At 57.8% G+C, this 22,088-nt stretch overlaps 1 protein-coding gene across 1 annotated transcript; it reads right to left on the bottom strand.

Annotated features, from left to right (window-relative positions):
* Positions 1 to 441: 441 nt before the first annotated feature.
* Positions 442 to 21,299, bottom strand: LOC130522890 (multiple PDZ domain protein-like). The gene is given in 47 exon segments (XM_057027746.1): positions 442 to 1,067; positions 1,339 to 1,462; positions 1,544 to 1,629; positions 1,716 to 1,820; positions 2,039 to 2,202; positions 2,279 to 2,366; positions 2,434 to 2,520; positions 2,591 to 2,757; positions 3,317 to 3,509; positions 4,115 to 4,198; positions 4,473 to 4,742; positions 4,803 to 4,892; positions 5,128 to 5,193; positions 5,342 to 5,414; positions 5,575 to 5,666; positions 5,733 to 5,929; positions 6,552 to 6,729; positions 7,137 to 7,205; positions 7,342 to 7,425; positions 8,589 to 8,699; positions 8,768 to 8,945; positions 9,028 to 9,108; positions 9,188 to 9,283; positions 10,070 to 10,111; positions 10,413 to 10,536; positions 10,539 to 10,610; positions 11,088 to 11,199; positions 11,292 to 11,513; positions 11,616 to 11,768; positions 12,149 to 12,307; positions 13,142 to 13,351; positions 13,424 to 13,603; positions 13,836 to 13,994; positions 14,079 to 14,225; positions 14,290 to 14,390; positions 14,606 to 14,683; positions 15,247 to 15,481; positions 15,554 to 15,642; positions 15,717 to 15,819; positions 15,882 to 16,082; positions 16,255 to 16,377; positions 16,448 to 16,661; positions 16,734 to 16,873; positions 17,098 to 17,238; positions 18,879 to 19,045; positions 19,739 to 19,825; positions 21,132 to 21,299. Coding segments are annotated over 46 exon segments (6,018 nt in total). The 5' UTR covers positions 19,755 to 19,825; positions 21,132 to 21,299; the 3' UTR covers positions 442 to 920.
* Between the last annotated feature and the right edge of the window lie 789 nt (positions 21,300 to 22,088).

Raw genomic sequence — 22,088 nt, 5'->3', positions numbered from 1 at the left:
ACTTTACGCCATCCTGGACCTTTAGCCGTCGTCATGGTAACCCCACACCTTCGCCCACATCCAAGCGGAGCGTGACGCTGTGGCAACATCCGATCTCGCCTGTGCAGGCACGCCGCGGGTAACCTGACTCCTGAACCCGGGGGGGGGGTGACCTCGAACGCCACGGTAGCTTATTGAGCCAACAGGTGCTCGTTGCGGCTTCAGCTGCGTAGCACAGGTGCTAGCTGCCGCAGGGTTTGGCGAGCAGCAGCTGCAGGTGTTGTCTTGTCGCTCCAGAAACATTCACAGTAACGGGGAGACAAAGCGAGCAAAGTCTTCTTTCTGCTACGAGCTACGTTAGCCTTTAGCGACCACCGTCAGAAGAGCTTTGATCCAGCGGTCTGTTAGCGTTAAACCGGCGGTGAAAAACGTAGATATAACGTACAAAAGAGCCGAGCCAAATGAATCCAAAGGTCACTTTTATTGAGTTGCTGATGGCGGTGAAACGTCGGAACGACGAGATTTACGGGATTTAGCAGCACTACGACACAAACACAAAGATTTCACGCTAGCTAGCCTTCGGCCTGTTGCTAAAGGCTAGTTATCCACGCTGCTGTCTTTAGCGTTTTGCTAAACCGGTTTCACAGCAGCGTAGCATAAAGCTGAACGACTGCCTTTCTCCACAAATGTATCCATTAGCATTAAACCATGCTAACTGATTAGCAGCCTCAGTGGATCTGATTATAAAAATCCATCACGTGTAAAGATTCAGGAAATGACAGATAAAAAGTTACAGGCGATCTATTAAATATCGAGATGCACGTCTAATGCTAAGCTATTTACATCTGACACCACAGTGTATAAAAGCTAAGTGAGCTGCTAGCATCTTTAGTTTGTGTGTTAAACCGGGGCTAGCCGCCGTTGCTAACGCAGGTGTCCCTCTAGGACAGCACGGTGAGCGTGACGGTTCCTTTGGTCCTCTTCAAGATGGCGACGGCCTCCTCGTGCGTGACGCCGTCCAGGCTCTGCCCGTTCACCGCCATGATCTGGTCGCCCCTCTTCAGGCGCCCGTCCTCGGCGGCGGCGCCCTGGGAACAAAACCCGTTAAAGGCGTGTCCCGCTGCGCTAACGCCGCTGCGCTAACACCACTGAGCTGACGCCGCTGAGCTAACAATGCTGAGCTGACGCCGCTGAGCTAACAATGCTGAGCTAACACCACTGAGCTAACGCCGCTGAGCTAACAATGCTGAGCTGATGCCGCTGAGCTAACGCCGCTGAGCTAACAATGCTGAGCTAACGCCGCTGAGCTAACACCGCTGAGCTAACGCCACTGAGCTAACGCCGCTGCGCAGCGCTCACCTTCCCGAACACGGTCTTGACGTAGATGGGCAGGTCTCCGTGGGGGCTGCCGTGGCCCCCGACGATGCTGAAGCCCAGCCCGTCGGGGCCCCTCCCGAGGGTGATGCTCTTGTACTGGGGGGGGCTGGAAACACACACAGTTAGGGAGCGTCCGACAGCGGCGGCGGACGCGGCGGACGCGGCGGCGGCGGCGACGGGAGGTTACCCGAGCTCGTCCTGGAAGATGCAGCCGGCGGCGAGCGGCTGATCCGGCGGGGGCCCGGTCACCGTGGCGTCCCCCCCCGCCACCACCTACGGCGACATGAATCCAGCGTTACGGAATGTCGGGAATGCGGCGCTACGTGCTTGCGTGCGAGTGCGTGCGTGCGGTCGCCCACCTGCAGCTGCACCGTCCCCGTGGCGTTCTTGAGCAGGGCGACGGCCTGCGAGTGAGTCATGCCGTCGGTGGGGGTGCGGCCGATGCTGACGATGCGATCTCCGATCTGGGAAGAGGTCACGTGTGAGCGGCTCTGTTGTGCCCCCCCCCCCCCCCCGGGCCACAGAGCGCCGATTGTGGCGGAACCGCTGAGGTCGCCGCAGGCGTTCGACCCGCGGGGGTCGGATTCAGACGCCAGTGGCGGGGGGGTGACGCACACGTGCACGAGGACGCCAGCGCTCCCCGCTGCTAGCGCCGCTAGCGCCGTTAGCTTCCCGACCGTACCTTCAGCTTCTGCGTCTGAGCGGCGATGCCGAGCGGGTTCATCATGGCGATGAAGATGGGGGTGTCGCCCAGGGGGCTGCCCACGCCGCCCGCTATGCTAACGCCCAGGGAATCCTGAGGACCTTTGGTGAACTCCACCGTCCGGATGTCCGGACTCTCTGGAGCTGAGAGGGAACGTCGCGGCTGTCAGACTCTGGGAATGAACTCGACCCCCACCCCCCCTCCCCCGGGAGGACTTACGCTCCGGACTCGTCCCGTCCGGGTCTTCGGGAAGGCTTCCGGGATCGGAGCAGGACTGCGGGGCGGCCCTGGAGCTGCCGGTTTCACTCTGGGGAAAAGAGCCGGACTGAGTTCTCCCGGGAGAGCGACTCTTCCCGCTGTCCGTCATTCCTTACCTGGCTGCTCTCGGAAAGTCGTCTCTCCGAGTGGAAGGGTCCCGCCTTGAACCGGCCCACCTCCAGCGTGATGGGCCCGACGCAGCGCTGCCACACAAGCCGATGTTAAAACCTCCCCCGTCGGATGGAAAGTTGCGGAATCCCGCCCGCTTCCTACCTTGAGGAGCGCCGCCGTGGCCTCCTGAGTGGCCGACCTCACGTCCTCGCCGTTGACCGACAGGATCTGGTCGCCCTGCGTCAGCCGCCCGTCGGCGTCCGCCGGGCCTCCGCTCACGATGTCGGAGACGAAGACCCCGGTGTCGTTCCTGGAGACGCGGAGAAGAGCTGACGTCACGGAGCGTCAAGTTGGGATCGCCAAGCTGGCGTGTCGGGATCCAACCTAAACTGTGAGGGAACCGGATCCCGGACGCAGCTGCTAACCGCTAACCGCTAGCTCGCACTTTCCGTCCTACCGAGGGTTCGGGTTTCGGTCTTTTCCAGCGCGACTGTCGGGTTTTCCGACCGCCAAAGATTTACGGCTCTCTGTGACCTGGATTCTCATCCCGAGGCCTTCGCGCCACCTACAGCTTCCTGATCCCGCGGGTCTCTGATGGGATCAGGGGCGCCGGCGTTCCCAAATTCCATCCTTCCTCGTTTCTTTTTCGAGGCTTTTGCCTCCTGACAGGAATCTCCTGAACTCAGCTCTTCCGTCAGGAAAAGCCTTTGGGGAACTTTCCGCGGAGCGCACGGTTTGTCTGGAATATTAGTGGTTTTCCCTACGCTCTGCCCGCGTCCTAAATCAGCGGAATTACCTCTGATCCCGAGATCTGCGTTAAAAGAGGACACGGATCCGGTTACCGCGGCTCCGGAGCCACAGAGGTGAGGCCCGGGCCCGGTGTCCCACCTTCTCCGACGATGCTCAGGCCCAGACCCTGGCCCGGCCTCCGGAGCAGCTCCAGGGTGAAGGAGTCCCACAGGTCCTCCTCCTTGTACTGGGCCTCGTCCCTGTAGACCACCAGGTGGACCCGCTGGGGCGTCTGGCGCAGGACGTTGATGGCCTCGTCGTGGGTGGCCTCGCGCAGGTCGATGCCGTTCACCTGAGGGGGACAACAGGTGGCTGATTGGGAAGGGGGGGCTGGTTCCAGGCCTGGAATACCCCCCGGTGACCTCATCCTTCAGAGGGGAGCAGAGTTCCCACAACTGGCTCCATTAAAGGGGAAAAACCACATCGCATTCCTGCAGGACTTTCCCAGCTAACAGCAGCGCTACCCCCCCCCCCCCCCACACACACACACACACAGACCCCCCCCCCCCCCACCACCCCCCCCCCCCCCCCCCACACACACACACACACACACACCCCCCCCCCCCCCCCCACACACACACAGACACCCCCCACACACACAGCCCCCCCCCCCCGGCCTGGCTACAGAAACAAACTGAAAAGGGTAATTAAGTCACGGGGGGGCGTTCAGGTCATATGACAACGCTACCCAACCCACCCCCCCCCCCCGGCCTGGCTACAGAAACAAACTGAAAAGGGTAATTAAGTCACGGGGGGGCGTTCAGGTCATATGACAACGCTACCCAACCCACCCCCCACCCCCCCCGGCCCCTCCCTCTGTGATAAAGTGTGAGGTCGACCGGAGGGCAAATCCATGTCGTTCGTGTTGGGGGGGGGGGGTCTGACATCACATGGTACCTCCAGGATTTGGTCTCCGGCCCACAGCCTGCCGTCTTTGGACGCTGCCCCCTCCTCGTAGACTTCGTGGATAATGATCGCGCCCTGGGGGGGGAGGGAGGGAGACGTTTACGATCATCTGTGTGTGTGTGTGTGTGTGTGTGAGACTGTCGTTTCAAAGGTTCAAAGGTCACATTCCCAGGCTGGATATTGTCTGCTGTGACTGAGGCCTTACAAAAGCGCCCACCCCCCACCCCTCCCCCCTCCCCCGGGGGAAATAAATGAAGAAGAGGAGGGTGAGGAAGGCCGTGTGACATCATCAGTACCCACCACCCCGCCCCAGTGTGGTCACTCTGGCGGGGGGGGGCAGGTTTCGTACCAGCAGGGTGTCGCAGCCCCCCACGATGCTCAGGCCCAGCCCCGTGCGTCCCTTGGAGATGTCGATGGCGGTCTCACAGCCGGGGATGATGGGGCAGGTGGCGGGGTCAGAGGTCAGCGTGGACGGCGTGGACGAGCGGCTCTGGGCTGGGGAGGGACCACAGTCCGGGGGGGTGATCACGGTGGCGCTGGGCACGCCGGGTAGGCCGGCCGGGACGCCGTCGGCGGCCCCGCCCACCTCCTCGCTCGCCGCCAGCAGGTTCTCCTCCTCCTGTGTGGAGCAGATGATTAGAAGCGGATCGGGAGGGGGGGGGGGGCACCTCTCGCGCACCTTTTCCTCGTGTCCTTCCACCTCAGGCGCGCTCCGCGTCTCCGCAGCGGCCTCAGGTCCCGCCTCCTCCAACGCCACGCTCCCGTCCTCCTGCAGAATTCCGATGGTAAACAGTGAACACACACACACACACACACACACGTCCCCCCCCCCCGTCTGACGTCTCTTTCTCCTTCCTGTCACACTCGTCTGCTCCTCTGAGCTCCTTCCGTCACACCCCGCTGACTCTTTTTGTGGACCCCTCCCTCTTTATTGTGTTGCTGCTTCAACAGCATTCCCGTGTGTGTGTGTGTGTGTCTGTGTGTGTGTGAGGGGGGGGGCTCACCTTTATCTCCACGTGATGCCCATATTTTGACGTTTCCGAGTCTCCGTCTGGAGACGTGACTTCCATCTGCGGGGGGGGGGGGACAGCAGCGGTTAGAGTCTAGTTTAGTTTCTGGTTGTCTGGAATCTGGAGACCACGCGGAGGATCCCCGGATCGACCCAGGCTCCGGTCTAAATATCGCCCGCTGTCCCGTGGGGTGTGTTCGTGGTCGTACCTCTGCGTGGGGCTCGGCGGCGTCCCGCTCTCTTACTGGTCCCACAGCCATCTGCTTCAGCGCCTCCGTGTTCCTGCAGTAACATCCCCCCCCCCCCCACATTTATCATCTAAATGTATGTGCAGAACTTCAGAAACGGGCCCAGAACAGCAGCAGCGCCCTCTGCTGGGCGCGCCGCGCCACTGCAGCGTCCCTGACCCGCCTGCCCCCCCCAGGACGGATGCTGCGCCCACCTGATGAAGATGATCTTGACCTTGGAGACGGAGCTCTTGATGATGGCGGAGGCGTTCTGGTGACTGTGGCCGTACAGGATCTGCCCGTTGATCTGCAACAGGAGAGGAATGAGCGCACGCTCCTCTCCCTGAAGGCGGCGCCCGGTCGTGGTCCTTACCTCCAGCAGTTCGTCCCCCACCGTCATCCGCCCGTCCCTGCCCGCGGCCCCGCCGGGGTCGATGCCCACCACGAACACGCTCATGCGCGAGCGGTCCCTGTTCCCCGCCAGGCTGAGGCCCAGGCCCGTCTTGCCCTTCTCCAGCTCGATCATGTGCAGGACGCCCGGGAGGCTGCCATAGCGACGGATGACGGTCTCTGAGAGACAGCGGGAGCAGACGCGTGAGCTGACAGTGGCGTGGACGGGTGCCAGGAACGGGTCCTCACCTGCGGATTCCTGCCCCCGTGTTCTGGCCCTCCGCCTCTAACTTTAATCTCAGCTCTTTTGTGAGCAGCCCTGCTCCCTGCTCCACCTCATCCCTCCCCCCTTTGTCCGCCTCTCCATCCCTCCCCTCTTTGTCCGCCTCTCCATCCCTCCCCTCTTTGTCCGCCTCTCCATCCCTCCCCTCTTTGTCCGCCTCTCCATCCCTCCCTCTGCCAGAGAGCCCGTGTTCAGAACAATGAGCTTCTGTCGCTCTGCTGTACTGGGCTTCCTGCCACCGTTGAGCCATCGCTCCCGCGCTAATCTCCACCTTTCCGGCCTGGGACGGAATGGGGATCCCGTCTGTCCTCTCTGCTGAATCTGACCCTGTTCTCCACTATCTGCCGTCCGCAGGATGCTGACAGCTTCACCGGGACACCGGATCCCTCAGATGGGGCAGGGACACCTCAAACACCTGCGGCTCTGGTGCCCTCTAGCGGCAGAAAGGCCGAACAGCAGGGATACGTTTCCCGCTCCGGTTTGGACAGAACGACCTTCACAGACAGAAAGTAAACTCACTCCAGCTGTATCCAAACTCATCTTCCCCCTCCTCCTCCTCCTCCTCCTCCTGAGCCTCGGCGGAGCCGCCAGGCGTCTCTGCGAGCGTGTCCGTGTCAGTCTCTCCCACATGGGGCACCACGGGGAGGAGGAGGCCGGCGCTGCTGGGAAAGGCCTTGGCCGCTTCACGGTTCGCCGCCTGCCGCGCCAGAGTTTGGGAACAGAGCGGATCGTTAGAGGAAGTTCAGAGAGGAGCCGGGTTTTGTCTTTAAGCTTGAGAGGAGAGCGCAAACAGGAGTGAGGAGAGTCAATGTTGGCTTCTGTTTGAGCAGGATTGTTAGTTTTAGGAACAATCATGATTCCAGATAGATCCCAGGAGGAAGAGTTTAGCCCAAAGCAGCTGCAGCAATTAGTGGTTGGGATAAACTCTTCCTTCAGGTTAGCAGATTGATGATTCCAGAATTAGGAGATGAAGCCGTCAGAGATGCGGAATCTTACTGAACACTTAAAGATGCTGATGAAGCAGACAAAGAAGGAAGTCACGGATTCAGGAGCTACGACGGCGTGAGGACACACAACAGAGACACGAGGCAGAGACCCACAAACCTTAAACGGAGTAGGAGTGAAAGGGTTAGTTGGGGAGAGGCGGTAAAGTCTACTGTGACTGTCCCCCTCCTACAGAGAAGACATAAAGACCAGGTCAGCTGACCCCAGCCGTGCTGCGTTCGAGTGCGTCTGGAGGTCTCGGGGGAAACACAGGTGTTATCTGTGCATGCGGGAGAACACACAACACCGCACCAGCCGGTCTCACACCCACCTTGTCCTTGTCCTTGTCCCTGTCCTTGTCCCTGGGGGGGGCTGCAGCTCTGGCTTCACTGGGCTCTGCTGGATACGACTGTTGCCACAGAAACGGAGAGAACGGCGTCAGGACCAAACACGGCGTCTGCGTTGGGTCATTTTCTCCAGCAAGCTAAACGTTGAGGCCATGAGCGACGGCGGCACTTTTATCCAACGCCGACCAGCTTTGAGCGTTTATCCGCCAACCCAGAAAAAAACCCACCGATTTCGGACGCAAACAAAGACGTCGACGTCCGTCAGTGCTGAACGCCGCATCGAGATGTTTGACGGTGCGACGCCTGCGGGATAATTGCGGGGAAAATTGGGCCTTTAAAGCCGGAGACAGGAAGTGGAATGCACTTAAAGTAAAAGCCTGGGCGGCGATCGGAGGGGGGGGGGGAGCTGGGGGGGGTACACAAACCCAGAGGAACGCAAACATTCCCAGGAGTGGGAAAATAAATAGAGCCTAAAAACCACCCAGGCAGACGGACAGAGGCGGTGGGAGAGGAGGGAGGACCCTCTGGATCTGCCCCCCCACCACACGTTTCCCCACGTCTTTGATAAACAGATCTGCTTCAGCGAAGTCGCTGGGCTCCGGGGGCCCGCTGAGGCGCGTCCCCTGGTGACGAGGCGCCGCGCTGATGTTTCATTAACCTCTGCGGTTAAATTAAAAGCCTGGACGCCGACGCCCCCACCTGAGGCCGTTTCTTAAATATTAGCACGGCGACTGAAATTGGTTTAACCTCTTCGGGTCCCTTTTCATTAAAACCATCACTCTGTCACTGCAGCGCCGCAGGAAATAGGCTCCGCCCCCTCGGAACGTCAGCGCAGTTAATTCTGGGGGAGTCGGGCGAGATAACGCAGCTGAGATTAGCGCTGATGGATCGTTGATGCGAAGGCAAAGACAGAAAGACGGATGACCTGACACGTGCACCGCGGCGTGCACCGCGGCGTGCACCGCGGCGTGCACCGCGGCGTGCACCGCGGCGTGCATGCTAAAGCGGCGGCGCGTCTCTTGAGAGCGGGTGACTCGGGCCAGCACAGCGGCGAGGGGCCTGGCCACCGTTGGGTTAAATGGGGCGCTAGCATGCAGGTTGCTACGGCTAACGTGTGAAACGGGGGCGCCGCCGCCCAGGCCGTGGTCATGGCCGCAGCGTCCGCGTTACGGGTTTTGGACGGGTGAACGGGGTCGACGGGTGGGGGCCACCTCTGCAGACTTACTCTGGGCCTGTGGATGATGCTCTGGACCAGGAAGGAAACCGGGTTGCCCGCTTTCCGGATGGCCTCCACCGCCTCCTCGTGGCTGGCGTCTCTGAGGTCCACCCCCCCCACCTGCCAGAGGAACATCAGGAAGTCCGGGACAGTTTCTCCTGAATGCAAATCCCCGTCTGAATCCTGACCTCAACGATCCGGTCTCCGGTCTTCAGGGTGCCGTCCTGGCCGGCGGGACTGTCCTCCAGGATGTGCTTGATGAAGATGCCCCTCATCACCTCTCCGTTGTTCAGCCTGCTGCCCATCCCGCGGCCCCCCACGATGCTGATGCCCAGGGACTTTCCGGGCTCTCGGAAGAGCTCCACCCTGAAGGGACGAACGGCGATTTTTACAAGCGACGGGAAAGGTCGGGCAAACCTTCACGACCCGGCGTGGAGGCCGGACTCACTTCCTGGGCTGGGTCCAGCTGCTGTGAGAGGCGCTCTCCTCCCCCTCGCCGTCCTCCCGTTCAGGCAGGCCGGGAACGTCTCTGCAGCGGGAACAGCGGGAGAAGAAACAAGCTTGGAGACTCTCAGATCTTCCTCCTGACAAAGGTCAAATGCGGAGACCTACTTGGGGGCGGAGCCGCTCCGGCGGAGGCGTGCGGACGCGTCTCCACGCCGGCCTTGTACTCCTCCAGATACTCTGCTGGAACATACGTGATGCTGAACACAAGCGGAGACACAAAGTGAGCCAAGCGGAGAAGAAATCCCTCATTAAAAACCGTAATTACGCTGATTCCCAAAGAGTCGGAGCCCCGGTGAAGAGGGAAAAGCACGGAAACATCTTGTTTGGGAACGCCGTCCCGTCTGAGTGGGGCCAGATTTGATGAATTCTTTATTTTGAGCTGCTCCAATCAGACGTTTGTGCGTCTCCCATCACAGCCTGAGTGATGGGGGGTGGGGGGGCAACAGAGCTGAGGGCTGTGAACAATCTTCCAAAATCATCAGCAGTTTAGCAAGAAGCTGGGAATTAAAGCCCCATTTTCAAACTGTTTCCTGAAGCGCCCGGGGTGTTTTCAGCGCCGAGACGGCATCATCAGGACACTTCAGCGGCGGAGGGGAGGAAAATAAACCCCCCCCGGAGAAGGAAAACAGAAGAGCCCATTAAAGGCATCACAACATGCAACCGGCGATGAAACGACGCTCAAATAGTGATGATTAATGTGAGATTGAGTTAGAGGCGTGAACGGGAAGAGCCTCGGCGTGGGACGGGAGGAGCCGCGGCCAGACGGGGATTTAACCACATCACCTTTACTCCGGATCCCAATTGATGGCGCTCGGCGCCGTTATTAGCGTCTCTGTTCCAGCAGATCGATCAAATCGTTTTCGCCTCGTCTGGATGAAACTCCCCCGCGGGCGGACGGTGAGACGGAAGAGAGGAAAACCCAAAAGAGGCGGCTGGTCTGGGACCCCCCCCCCCCCAGCGGCGTGGATGTTAGTCATACTCACACATAAAACGGGCACAGATCGTCCTCGGGTGCACAAGCAGATCTAGAACGTGAGAGAGGTTTGCGTTTAAGCACCGGTGCTCACGGGCCGCCCAGGTGAGCTCAGCAAGTGCCCCTTTCTGAAACATCACATCTGATCCTCTCAACGGCGAGAGGAACGTGGGTCCCTGAACGCAACATGTGGGGTCATTCTGGATGAAGAATAGCGAAGGCCTGAGGCTTCTCGTCAGGGTTGAAGCTTTACATCCCCACTTGGAACTATTTTCACACACACGTTTGGCCTTTTTGGCCAGTACCGACCCTCGAGGGCTGCAGACCCACAGAGGGAGTCTCTGGAGCCTCACCCCATGTCTGGCCCGACCAGAGAGTGCCTCCTCAGCATGGCGCGGGCCTGCACGTTGGTCAGGTTGGCGGTGGGCTCGCCGTTGATGGCCAGGATCAGGTCGCCGACGCCCAAGCGGCCGTCCGGCTGATGGAGCCGCCTTGGATGACGCTGCGGATCAGCATTCCCAGCCCGTCCTTGGCGGTGCTGACGGTCATCCCTGTTTGAGGCAGATTTGACAGCTGGTCAGAATTCCTGGAGTTTTCCTCCATCCCGGTGTTTTCCGCTCCGAGTCCTGGGTGCAATCATGCAGACTCTACATCACAAACCTCAAATCTGCATTTTAGCGAGATGTAAGAGGGATTCTGGGGCAAAAAGAGGAGAAATCAGTGTTTCTGAGTCACAAACAAAACAGGCGTCTTCAATCAGACGGGAAGAAAGACGGCGTTTCAACGAGGCGCCGAGCATAAAAGCGGCTTCGTGACATTTGGTTCGGGAGTTTAAAGTTGGTGTGTTGCTGCGCTCCCGTGGGCTGAAACACGGGTTTGAAACACATGCGGGGGAAAAGTGCTCCAAATATTCCCTTCGCAATAAAGGCGGCGCCAGAGCGAAGGCCGCCGCCGCTCTCGGCTGCTCGCGTGGAGACACATTAAAATAAAAAAATAAATAAAAAAAGAAAGAAGGAATTAGCACAAACCCAGGCTGGAGTTGCCCTTGACGACAGTGATAGTCCTCTCGAAGCTGCTGCCGGAGGTCGGCGCTTCTTTATCGCCGCCTTCAGCCGATTCTGTCGCGCTGCTCTCCGCGACCTTGAGGGAGATAATTCAACGCGCACATTTGCATGAGGAACGTAAACCCGCTCTCCAAACACGGCCCGAACACAAAGTCACGTCCCCGTTACCTTCCGCGTCATCTTTACGCCTCCAAAGGTCTTTGGTGTCTCCTTGTGGCACCGGAGCGGTTCTGCGGGATCATCCGGGACGTTCGTGAGCAACTCTGCTGCTTCCTCCTGTGGCAGGAACGCAGCATTCGGGCCTCTCGGGCCGGCGGGGGGCGTGTCCTCTGTGAGGCTGCGCGGCGCCGTGAAACGGGGATGGTCGTGCGCCAGATCCAGGCGAGTCAACTTTAGTTAGCACAAAAAAAAAAACGCAATGCTTCACATTAAATTTGCTCCCGTGTTTTCAACCAGGTTTTGCCAGCAGGGGGCGCTGTGTTCCGGAGGTACCTTGGGTGTGGATGAGTCCAGGTACTCCAGGTCGACGCTGCAGACGCTCCCGTGCAGCGCCGTCATGGAGGCCTGGAAAGTGTCGTCCTCCATCTGGGAGTAACTGCGATCCATCGCCTTCTCCTCCGAGAGCTCCGTTTCGCTGGTGTCGATCTGCGAGGGAGAACGGGAAGTAGCATCGGGGGAGGGAGGTTTGCGTCCGTACGGACAGACAGACAGACTCTGGTGATTCGCACAACACTGAAACTCCACGTTTGTCTCAGAACCGATCAAAGGCAATCGGGAACTTTGAATCCCACACGTTGGGAATCGGGGCAGGCTAGCTTAGCGTGTGATTCGAAGTAAAACATTCAACGCGACAACTTCCGTTCGTTGCTTTGGTGTCAGTTGGAGGTTTCAGTGTTGAGACTTTTAATGATCAGAGTTTGTGCTGGATGAAATCACTCAAAATCACATTTCCAGGTTGTTGTTTTTTTTTAGGAGATTCTAGGTTGATTGATGTTTTCTCGTTTTCCTGGCAAAAGCTAACTGACCAATGCCGGCTCTGCCCGGTACACGGCGCCCTCTGTCAGTCCTCCTTCCTCTCCCTCCTCAACCGAAATATGGTTGAAGGCAAATGAACGGGTGGCGGGCGGCGAAGTAATTTCCTGCTCACCATATGGGTGTGGAGATTGGGAATATCCACATATCCCCTAAGAAAGTGGAGAAATTCTTTCAGTATCTCCGGCTGTACGTGCGTCCTGAGAGATCTGCGTCATTGTGACCACACCAAGCACAGATAAATGAGCATAGAAGGGGAAAAAAAGAAGTTAATGAAGGAATTAGAGCTTAATCCGGGCGCAAAAGCACTGACTCGGAGAGAATCCCCACCTTCTATAAACTAGCATATACGTTCTCCACCGTCACACAAATTCTTTAGCCCTCATATTGATTGTGTGTAGCAGCAGCCCGGACAGGTACAGGAAAAAGCAAGAGAGGCATATTGGTGGATTACACTTGTCAGGCTCAATTTTGTGAGGCAATGTACCGGAGCCCCCGCCCCTCAGGAGTGCATTCCTGCTCCTGCAGGAGAGCCGGACAACTCCACAGAGGCTCCCTACAGCTCTATAATCTCGCTAACCTTGGCAGGCCTGAGGTCTGAGAACGTGCGTGGTTTAGCAAAGAGAGCCGGGCCCCGGAGCGGCGACGGCAAGTTTAACCGGGGTCGTCTGAGACAGGGGGCGGGGCTTGGGATGTGCTGAAGCGGCCAGATGAAGCTCTGCTCTCGCCGCCGCGTTAAATATTCAAGCGCTCGTAAGATGAGCCCTGACGACTGGATACAGAGTCACACAATATTGAGCCGACCTGACTCAGGAGTCCTGGACGTGCTCAAAGACTCATTCCACCGATATATGGGACGCGCTTCGCAGCCCCCTCCCCCGACACCAGTGCTCTAATCCCATTACATGAATCAGCTTCTACCTTTAATGATCAGGCGGGATCAAAGCCAGGAAATTAAGAGAAACAAAGGTCTTTTCAACACGTACAGGCAGCGGTTTGGCAACTCCTATCTGGACCTTGCCAAGCTTGGCCCCCTTCAGGGCCTGGACGGCGTCCTCCAAGCTGGCGTTCTCCAGGTCGGTGCTGTTGACGTACACCAGTCGGTCTCCTGGCAGCAGCCGGCCGTCCCGCTCGGCAACGCCGCCGGGAACCAGGGAGCGGATCACGATCACCGTCTTGGCGGGGTCCAGTGGGTCCTGTGGCGGCCCAGGAAATACAAGTTAGCATAAGTTGGATGCTGGTGGTTGTAGCAGGAGCCACTTCCTCACCTGGTAATCCAGAATGCTGAAGCCCAACCCCCCTTCTCCTTTTTCAAGCTCTATGTTCTGGATCTCCAACTCCCACATGGCCAAAGGAGATCCGATGGCTTCCTCTGCCACGTTATCCTGGGCCGCCGCCCTCACCGCCGGCTCCTCGGCAGCTAGCGCGCCGCTCGGCTCTGCCTGTTTCTGCAGAGAGAAAACGAAACGTCCGTACGGAACAATATCCTCCCCCAGTGTTCCTCCCAGCCCAAAGGAGCTCGGGTGTCTGGTTGGAGATGAAAGGAGGCCAAATATTGGAGGATCAGAGGCTTTCTGACAGTATCGTGGCTAAAGCTGCAGGGTCGAACGCCCCGACACACAGAAGTTGCCTTTTTGCCAGGGCTAAAGTTCAAACATGCACATAAATCAGGAGCTTTACCTTTAGCATCGGCGCCTCAGGCTGCGGCTGCACAGGCTCCGTGTCGGCCTGCGTGTGAGGGGCGGGCCTACAGCAGGTCATGTACACGCAGACAGGAAGCTCCTTCAGGATCCTCACCACCTCCTTATGGGTCTCACCAATCAGAGAGATGCCGTTGACCTGTGGCGGAATAAAGGGATTCTAGATTCGCCTCATCCCCTGCTGCATGCTACATGCTAACTGGAGAAACAAAATGGGACTGGCCTCCAGCAGTTCGTCCCCACTGAAGAGCTTCCCACAGCGGCCGACCGGCCCCTCTGGGAGGACCGAGCGGATGTAATGGTGCCCGCTGTCGGCCTCCAGGCTGATGCCGAGGCCGCTGCTCTCGCTGAACTTCTCCACCTGAGCCACCTGCCAGAAAGAGCCCTCGTTACCCCCTCCTGTCCAGCCAGTACCCCCCACCAACCAAACGCACCATGACTTCATTGCTCGGCCCGAGGATCTCCTGCCACTTTTTCACCAATTCTTGCTCCTCGAAGTCCGTCAGCTTCGGCCCTTTGACAGCGGAACCCGCGTCTGGAGAGTTAACGCAGAGACACTCGTGAGAAGCGGCGGCCAGACGGCCGTTGAGAAGAAGCTCCTGACCCTCGGAGCCGCCAGTTGCCCGACTGGCTCATTAAGCCGTCAGAGTGTGTTTGGCCGGCGTGTTCCTGACAACAGCGACCCTTATCTTTCAGATGTGTGCCCAGCAGCTCCGCTGATGTACTCCGACACAAACCCCAGCCTCCTACCGTGTTTGTCTTGGGTTAGCTGATCCGTGGCCGGCCCGACATCACATCCTTCGCTCTTTGTGGGCAGCAGCTTTTCATCTGCAGCGGAGGTAAACACGGAGGAGACGTGAGGAAGGCAATTCAGAAAGGCTCAGTGCTGGCTCATGCAGTCTGGGTCGGAATACACTGGGTCTCAGCACAGTCTGCGTTCCCTGGAGTTCCACAGGGCCCTAAATCAGTGACCCTTGAACTCACGAGCCTCGGTTTTGATGGTCCAGCACAAAGGTAACATGAGGTAAACCACCGAACTGAACTCAACAACCCGGCCGCAACCAGTTGACTTGGATAATCTCCTCTGGGTTCCCGGCACATTCCGCATTAAATCGGTTAGAAATTCCTTCTATCACATCTGACAACTCGTACAAGTTGCTTTTCTAGTTTCTGCAAGAGCCCGGAGGTGCTGTCGGCTGCAGCTGGGAGCCAGAACCGCTCTCGTTTGATGCCGGATCATTTAAGATTTAGTGTAATTTTTAAAAACTTATGTTCGGAGATGTGGAGCGCATCGTGTGTGCGGAGCCGAGGCGCGTCGGAGCCATGCAATGAGGGAAAACGGCAACATTCTCCACCGCAATCCCATTTACACCAAGGCTAGCTCTTGCTACCTTTAGCGGGACCCTCGGCCTTTTTCCTCTCCTGCTCCAGCTCCCTCATTCCGGCAGCGGCGGCGGGGATGGCGGCGTACGGGGGCAGGGTGGCCACACTGGGGGTCACAGCGGGAGGAATCTCCTCGGACCTGAAGCCCCTCCTGATGAGTTGGAGGTGGACCGTCTGGCCAGTGTGTCTGAGCACCTCCACCGCCTGCTGATTGGTGTATCCCTGGATATTCACCCCGTCGACCTGCAGGGGGCGACGGTGGGGGGGTTTAAAAGAGCCAAATCCACCTGAGCGCAGCAGCACCGGAGCACTCACAGCTATTATCTGGTCTCCGACGTGGATGCGTCCATCGTGGTCCACGGCGCTGTCTTTCGTGACGCTCTTAACGAAAATGCCAGAGGACTCTGAGGAGAGGAGAGACAGTCAGCGGCAGGAGCGGCGACTCGGGCGCTTCCTCCCGACCCACGAGAACCAGCACCTGAGTTTTTATCGCCCACGTATCCAGCGATGGTGATTCCCAGGCCCTGGGCGTTCTTGGTCAGGCTCACGTCAAAGGCGTCCGCCTCCTCTTCCTCGCAGCCCTGCGACGAAGATGATTTAGCAGGGAACCGTAACCACGGCCAGAAAGTCTCTCGTGCTTCACCTGTTGCTCGCTGACAGTGGGGAGCACCACCTGCATGACGGCGGAGCTGGTCGAGCCCTCGTCCGCAGGACCCCTGGTGACCACCAGTTTCACCCTGTTGCCACACTGCCTGAGGACCTGCGCCACCTGCTCGCTGCCCATCCCGTGCAGGTCAGTGTCTCCGATCCTCAGGATGTGGTCGCCGCTGCGCAGGCGGCCATCCTGACATAACAAGAGCACTTTAAAGCCCTCCTCCTCCTCCTCGTCATCATCATCACCGATGCTCTAGAGAATACTCCATAAACAGACCTGCACTACCACGACCCCCCACTAGAGGCAACAGCAAGCCCCACTTCCTTCCTACTGCTAATGCTAATGACGTAGCTTCCACTACCTGGTCAGCGATGCCTCCAGGCAGGATGGTTTTCACAATCACCCCAGAGCTCTTCCCTCCCACGATTCCGAAGCCCAGGCCGGTGCCGTCGTTGACCAGCTCGATCGTCTCCACGTGCAGCAACTGTTGGAAGAAACAAACCCTCGTCGGGCGTTTGCTCTGATCCGCGCTCCTGCTGTCAGTGGCTGTTTACCGCGCTGGAGCTGACCGACAGGGTGCTGGCAGCAGAGGGGGTCCGGGACACCACCGGACTGGACAGCTGAGGGATCGGTCCTCTGGCCACCGTCAGCCCCACCCTGTCCAGGGCGTTCTGCAGGATGCCGATGGCCTGCTGGTGGGTCACCTTCTTGTCCAGCGGTTGGCCGTTGATGGCCAGGATCTGGTCGGCCTCTCTGAGCTTCCCGTCGCTGCGGAGGGATGCAGAGAGTTCGAGAAACGTCTGGGATAAACGCGCCTGGCGTCTGACGACCCCCACGTACCAGTGAGCCACGCTTCCTGGCTGGATCTCCTGGATGAAGATGCCCAGCTCCCCGTGGTTCTCGCTCTTCAGGCCGACCACGCTGAAGCCCAGACCTCCCGACTCCGGCTTCTCCAGCTCCACGTGCGTCACGTAGCGCCCCTGGAACACACGGCAGCTCAGTATAGCATCAAAGCTAGCGGCAACCTTTAGAAGTCTATTTGAAGTGCCTCAGGAGAGAAGAACACAGCCGGAATCTCTGACTAACTTCGGATATCTGAAGGTTTCAGGTCGGCTACCTGTTCGCCGGTGAGGGGATCGTTGAGATGATCCCGTCTACAGAGAATATCAATCTAAACCCAGCAGGCTGGGGTTCAGGGGAGCACCTGTGCCATGGAGTGGATGACGTCCTCAAACCCGCCAGACGCGGCGTTTCCATTGCTGAGGTTAGCGTCCGCGGAGGGGACGCGGCCGCCGTTGGGCTTGACTGCTGCGACATGGTCGCCCAGATCGGTCCCGCGGGAAGCCTGGAAAACAAAGCTCTCATTTATTTCCTCACTTCCGTCGTTACGTCTTAATTAAAGAGCACCGCGGAGGTTTGTTCTAATTAGCCTTCCAGTTCGCACCAGTATCCGAGCCTCCCAAACTCTCCAGCAGAGAGCAGATATTAGCTGGCGCTACTCCCAAAACGGCACCGGGGCGCAAAAATATTCAGGGAATTTCATTTGAGACGCCGGCATCATGGAGCCTGGCGGCCCGGAACCGCCGGCGTGCCAAATACTTTGTTATCCTACCGCGATTCGCTGGATCGATGGCGGCTTAATCCTTCAGGAGATAATGGCTCTCGGCCGACGTTCCAACAATGACTCGGCTCCAAACGCCATATTTCTCCCGTACTATGTCAAAAACACCGGCGGCCATCTGGATGCTTTAACGCGCTCGGCACTTAATGACGACAGTGACTTTACTGGTGTGACGGATGGAGCGCACCAAACTGCCAACGACGTGACAGCGCTTCATTTCCTGGTTTCATTAGCCAAAGGGCGTGATGTTGGCGGCCTCATGAGCGGGCTTTAAAAGGACGGACGTAATGTGCCACGTCGTTTCGGAAGCGTATGGCGTCGCCAGGCTAAAGCTGTCCTTGTCAACTTGTGGGTTTAGGAAAGAAAAACTTTCCCAGCCGGGAGACACGCGCACGCCATACGGCGAACCACACCAGTCGCGTTAGAGACCGGCCAGGACGCACGAGAGCTAGCTAGCGTAGCACGCCGCTAAGTTGCTGTCCTCATGAATGAGCTTTGTTAGCTGGGGCCCGGCTAAGAGGATTAAAGTTCCAGTTTGGTTCTTGCACATTTAAGAAATTGTTTCTGCCCCACTTCACACGCGGCCTCGTTCTCATTGGAGAGAATGAGGCCCGCGTCGCCATGGCGACCGCAGTGACGGAGAGCGCCGACTGTTTACCCGTTAGCCGTCCCTCCAGTCGCGCTTGAGAGGCTTGTTGCAGTTGGTGGAGGACGCTGTCGGAACGCCGGCCGCTCGGCTTTAAGAGCTCAGGAGACCCGAACAGCTATTTAATAAACTGAGCTCAGGAAAACAAACAGGAATGCTCGTCTTCGGGGGGGGGGGGGCATACCAACAGGGGCTTTTATGAGCTGAATTCCCCGGTGCTGAAATGTTTAGCATCCCTGCCTCCCACTGCATAGCTGGAATATTTTCAGCTATACTTCCCCCCCCCCCCACTAAATCCTCTCAAGTGCTCTTTTTTTTCCTTTTCTCATATTTTCAGCGGTGAAAAGAATCCACTTGAGATGAGTCTGAGCAAACGACCCCCGCCCATGAACCCCCGTCTAGCTTATCTCTACCCTTGCGCTGATGTGCCCATAGCAACCAGACACTGGAGATGTCGGGGGTGGGGGGTTGTAGATTAAGGGGGGGGGGGGGGCATCTGGCTGCTAGGAACCTGTATGATATCAGTACCCCTGCAGGTGGGTGCTGGTGTCATCAGCGAAAAGGGGCAGGACACAGGTGATACACACAATTTCCCGCGTTAATAGCGAGTTGACAACAGTACATGGCGGAGCAGCACGCTGGAAACGGTTAGCAGGCTAAACTGGGAGGCTAACGGCTGCCGACGGGTGGGAGGAGCTCCGGTCCCGCCTGCGTTTACCTGGTCTCGGAGGTGCTGGACTGACTTCTGCAGGGCCAGGATCTGGTGGAAGAGGGGGCTCTGCAGCACGGAGCGGAGCAGGTTGAGCTTCTCCTCGGTGGGCACCTCCCCCCGCTCCTTCAGCTTGGCCTGGAGACGCTCCACTGCCTGCAAGGCGCGCTGCGTATCTGCAAGTCATCGCATACTTCAGTGGCGGCGCCAGGCCGCGGTGATGGAGTGGACGCGTGGAGGAGGCGATAGAGGATGAGGACGGAGGCCTTATCAGCGCGTGGACGGCGGCGGGAAGACAGGGAAGGGCGTTGGGAGAGTTCCGTGCTGGAAAATCACCTTATTTAACCACGATTTCAGAACCCTCCTCGCAAAAGTTTCCCAGATTCCCACCAGTTAAGTGACGTCACAACTTGTTATCGTCCAAAACGATGCAAAGGAAGTAAAATGAGCCCTTCGCGCCGCCTCACAGGCAGCTCTTCCTCAACGGAAGGCTGCACAGAGGCTTTAAAGGGTATCAGGAGAGCCAGGCCAGCCCTCTGCACGAGCCCCACAACGGAGCAGCGACTCCAGGGCGGCTTGTTAGTGAAGATAACGGCAGTCCGACTTTATCCGGACAAAAATAAAGCAATTTCCAACGTTCCCCAAGTGTGACCGATGCCTAATGGGGCGTGCACGAAGGTCCAGAAGCTCCTCGTGCACCTATGAGGTCTGTTGATCCGGCAAAGTCTGTTCACAGTGGAGCTACGGCGGGTTTGGACCCCTCACCAGAGTCCCGGGGTCAAGGGTCAGGCGTTTTTATCGCCGCCCCAGCGCCCTTGTTTGTCACTCAGTTAGCGATTAGCACTTTTAGCTTATTCCGCATTACTCACCCATTGTTTCGATCATGTTTGGAGTTTGAGACGAGCCCGATTTCTCCGTACGAACAGCAGTTTCCGACTCTTCGCTGTTCTTAAGGCCTGCGAAGGACAAATATTCTGTTATTCCTAGCGGAGCCGTGACGGGGCTCCGATCAGGCGACCTGCTCGTGCTACACGGAAACACAGGAGCTTCTCGATGATATGTCGGGCCTGTTGATTGATTTATGGCTGATTAAAAGCTAAATACGCCCAATCCTCCCTCTTTCACGCCACAGCTGCCGTGTTCGCGGCCCCGTCGCCATCAACTCCCACCTTAGGAATGTTGCACTTGACCTCGGCAGGTCGTGTGTTGCTAGCACGACACCGTACTCAGGGATAAAACACGATTACAGGAGATTGCTCGGATAATTAAAGCCCACAGAGACTCCCGGGGAAGCTGTCCCACACGCGGCCCCGGGATAAACGCCCGAGAGGTTTGTTTACGTTGCTACATGCTAGCTTTAAAGCCGCATCATCAAATCCAAATAACAGTCCCGCGCCGTTTCCGCGCCCTTCCGTCAGGGTACCCAAACAGTGGCGTTGTTTTTTTTCTTTGATGAAACAACCGTCGCTAAGATGCTAAGCAGAGCATTTAGCTCGTGTAGCTATCAGAGACGGACGGAGGCGTTCCGCTCCAGACCCTACCGTGCCGTTCCGTGCAAATGTGTGATGCTAGGTGGGAATGTGCAGGTGAGAATTTCCTCCGGGCAACTAATGCTGGCAACTAGTTGCAGGTATGAGGTGTTGCTCCCGTTTCTTCTCCTTTGAGGATTTGGAGGCAACGGTTCTTCGTCTCCTGACCTGTGTTGACCCACCCCCAGAGGCCCGGGGCAACTGTTGCAGCCCGGCGGGGCAGTTGTGAGGTGTCGTTGCCCTCGTTTGGTGTCACGTGAGCCACCGCGACCGGGCGGCAAACACCCGCGAGGGTTCTAACGGTCACGCGCGCCTTCGTTTCTCCGTTTCCCTCCTTCTGGGACATTTGGGAATGAAGCTGCCATGTTCGGCCGCCTTCGGAATAAAGTCGCCATGGCAGCCGCCACAATCCGCTTTTCTCGGCTCCTCCTCCCGCCTCATCTCCTCCGCCGAGCGGGGAAGCAACAGGCTGCCGCCGGAGGAGCGAGCGGCGGCTCCCGACGCCCTTTGAGTCGGGAATAACTGTTTAAAAGTGGAAATAAAGGAAGCCGGAGGTGGGAAAGAGCGGCTTTCATGAGCCCCCCTCCCGGTTTCCGCCGAGGCAGCGTCGCGTCCCTCAATGTTTCGAGCCGCGACCAGCGAACAAAGGTGGCGATTTTCCCACCGAATGAAGTTTTTATTTCCTATCAAATCCTCAAATGTCTCCGATTCGGAGCGAAATGTGGCCACTTACATGAGGCTGGAGGCTCCGCGGTCCGTCGCTGTGTCCCGCTGTCCTGCGGCTAACGGCGCGCTCCGACTGGGGCTTAAAGACGGGGCGTAGCGTAACCCGAGCCCGGTGGACACTTCCAGGGACGCGGAGGACCGAGCTGGGGCTGAAGCGCCCCTTACTGGCTGCCCCTGGGCCTGGCCGGGCCAGACCATCAACAGTGGGCTCAAATGAGGAAAAATAAAAACTTAATTTGGCTGAAATTACGCAAAAGTCGCATCCTGCGACAGGGCCGGCTTAAACAGTTTTAGGGCTCCCAGACATCGAGGCCCCCCAACCCCCCCTTTAGTTTGCTGGTTTCTGAAATAATGTGAGCCGTTTATTGCACAGTTGTAAATGTAGTTTTTTTTAATTATCATTATTATTTTAGAAATCTGTCTTCTGTGGCTTATGAAATTAAGGTAAAATCTCACACGGGCGTCGTAAATGCGCGCAACACCTGGATTTATTCCTGAAACTTGGTGTTAATGACATCGGGCCTCTACTGGAAATGTCCCAAGAGGGTCGTTAAATTACAGAGGTCATAATTGTTGGTGTTTGAAACTCAAAGTCTTGAGCCGCCCGGAGCCCAGAATATCAACTTTGGAAGATTCCGAAATAGCATTAGAGACGAATTAGCATTCGGAAGAAGTGGCGTTGCCTTTGTCTCGGGGCAATTAAGGGATAGTCAAAGGTGACATTCAGAGAACACAAAGAGCAAAAGAAGCGGGCAGATAAATGATCTCGTTACCAGCTCGGTGCTGTTTTAATTCCTTCGTTATTGCGCAACAATCGGCGAGGATAAAGCAAAGATTTGAGAGGACGGAGCATGGCGACCTTGAGGGATGCACTCTTGATTTGTTCTCTCTGCGAGGGGACAGAGGAACAGACAGGTGCTTGTTGTTTATGTGCCCTTGAGCAAATTAGCCAGCTCCTTTGCCG

This window comes from Takifugu flavidus, chromosome 3 (genome assembly GCF_003711565.1).
Source record: "Takifugu flavidus isolate HTHZ2018 chromosome 3, ASM371156v2, whole genome shotgun sequence".
Taxonomy (NCBI): Eukaryota; Metazoa; Chordata; class Actinopteri; order Tetraodontiformes; family Tetraodontidae; genus Takifugu; species Takifugu flavidus.
This window is presented reverse-complemented; position numbering and strand designations above follow the sequence as displayed.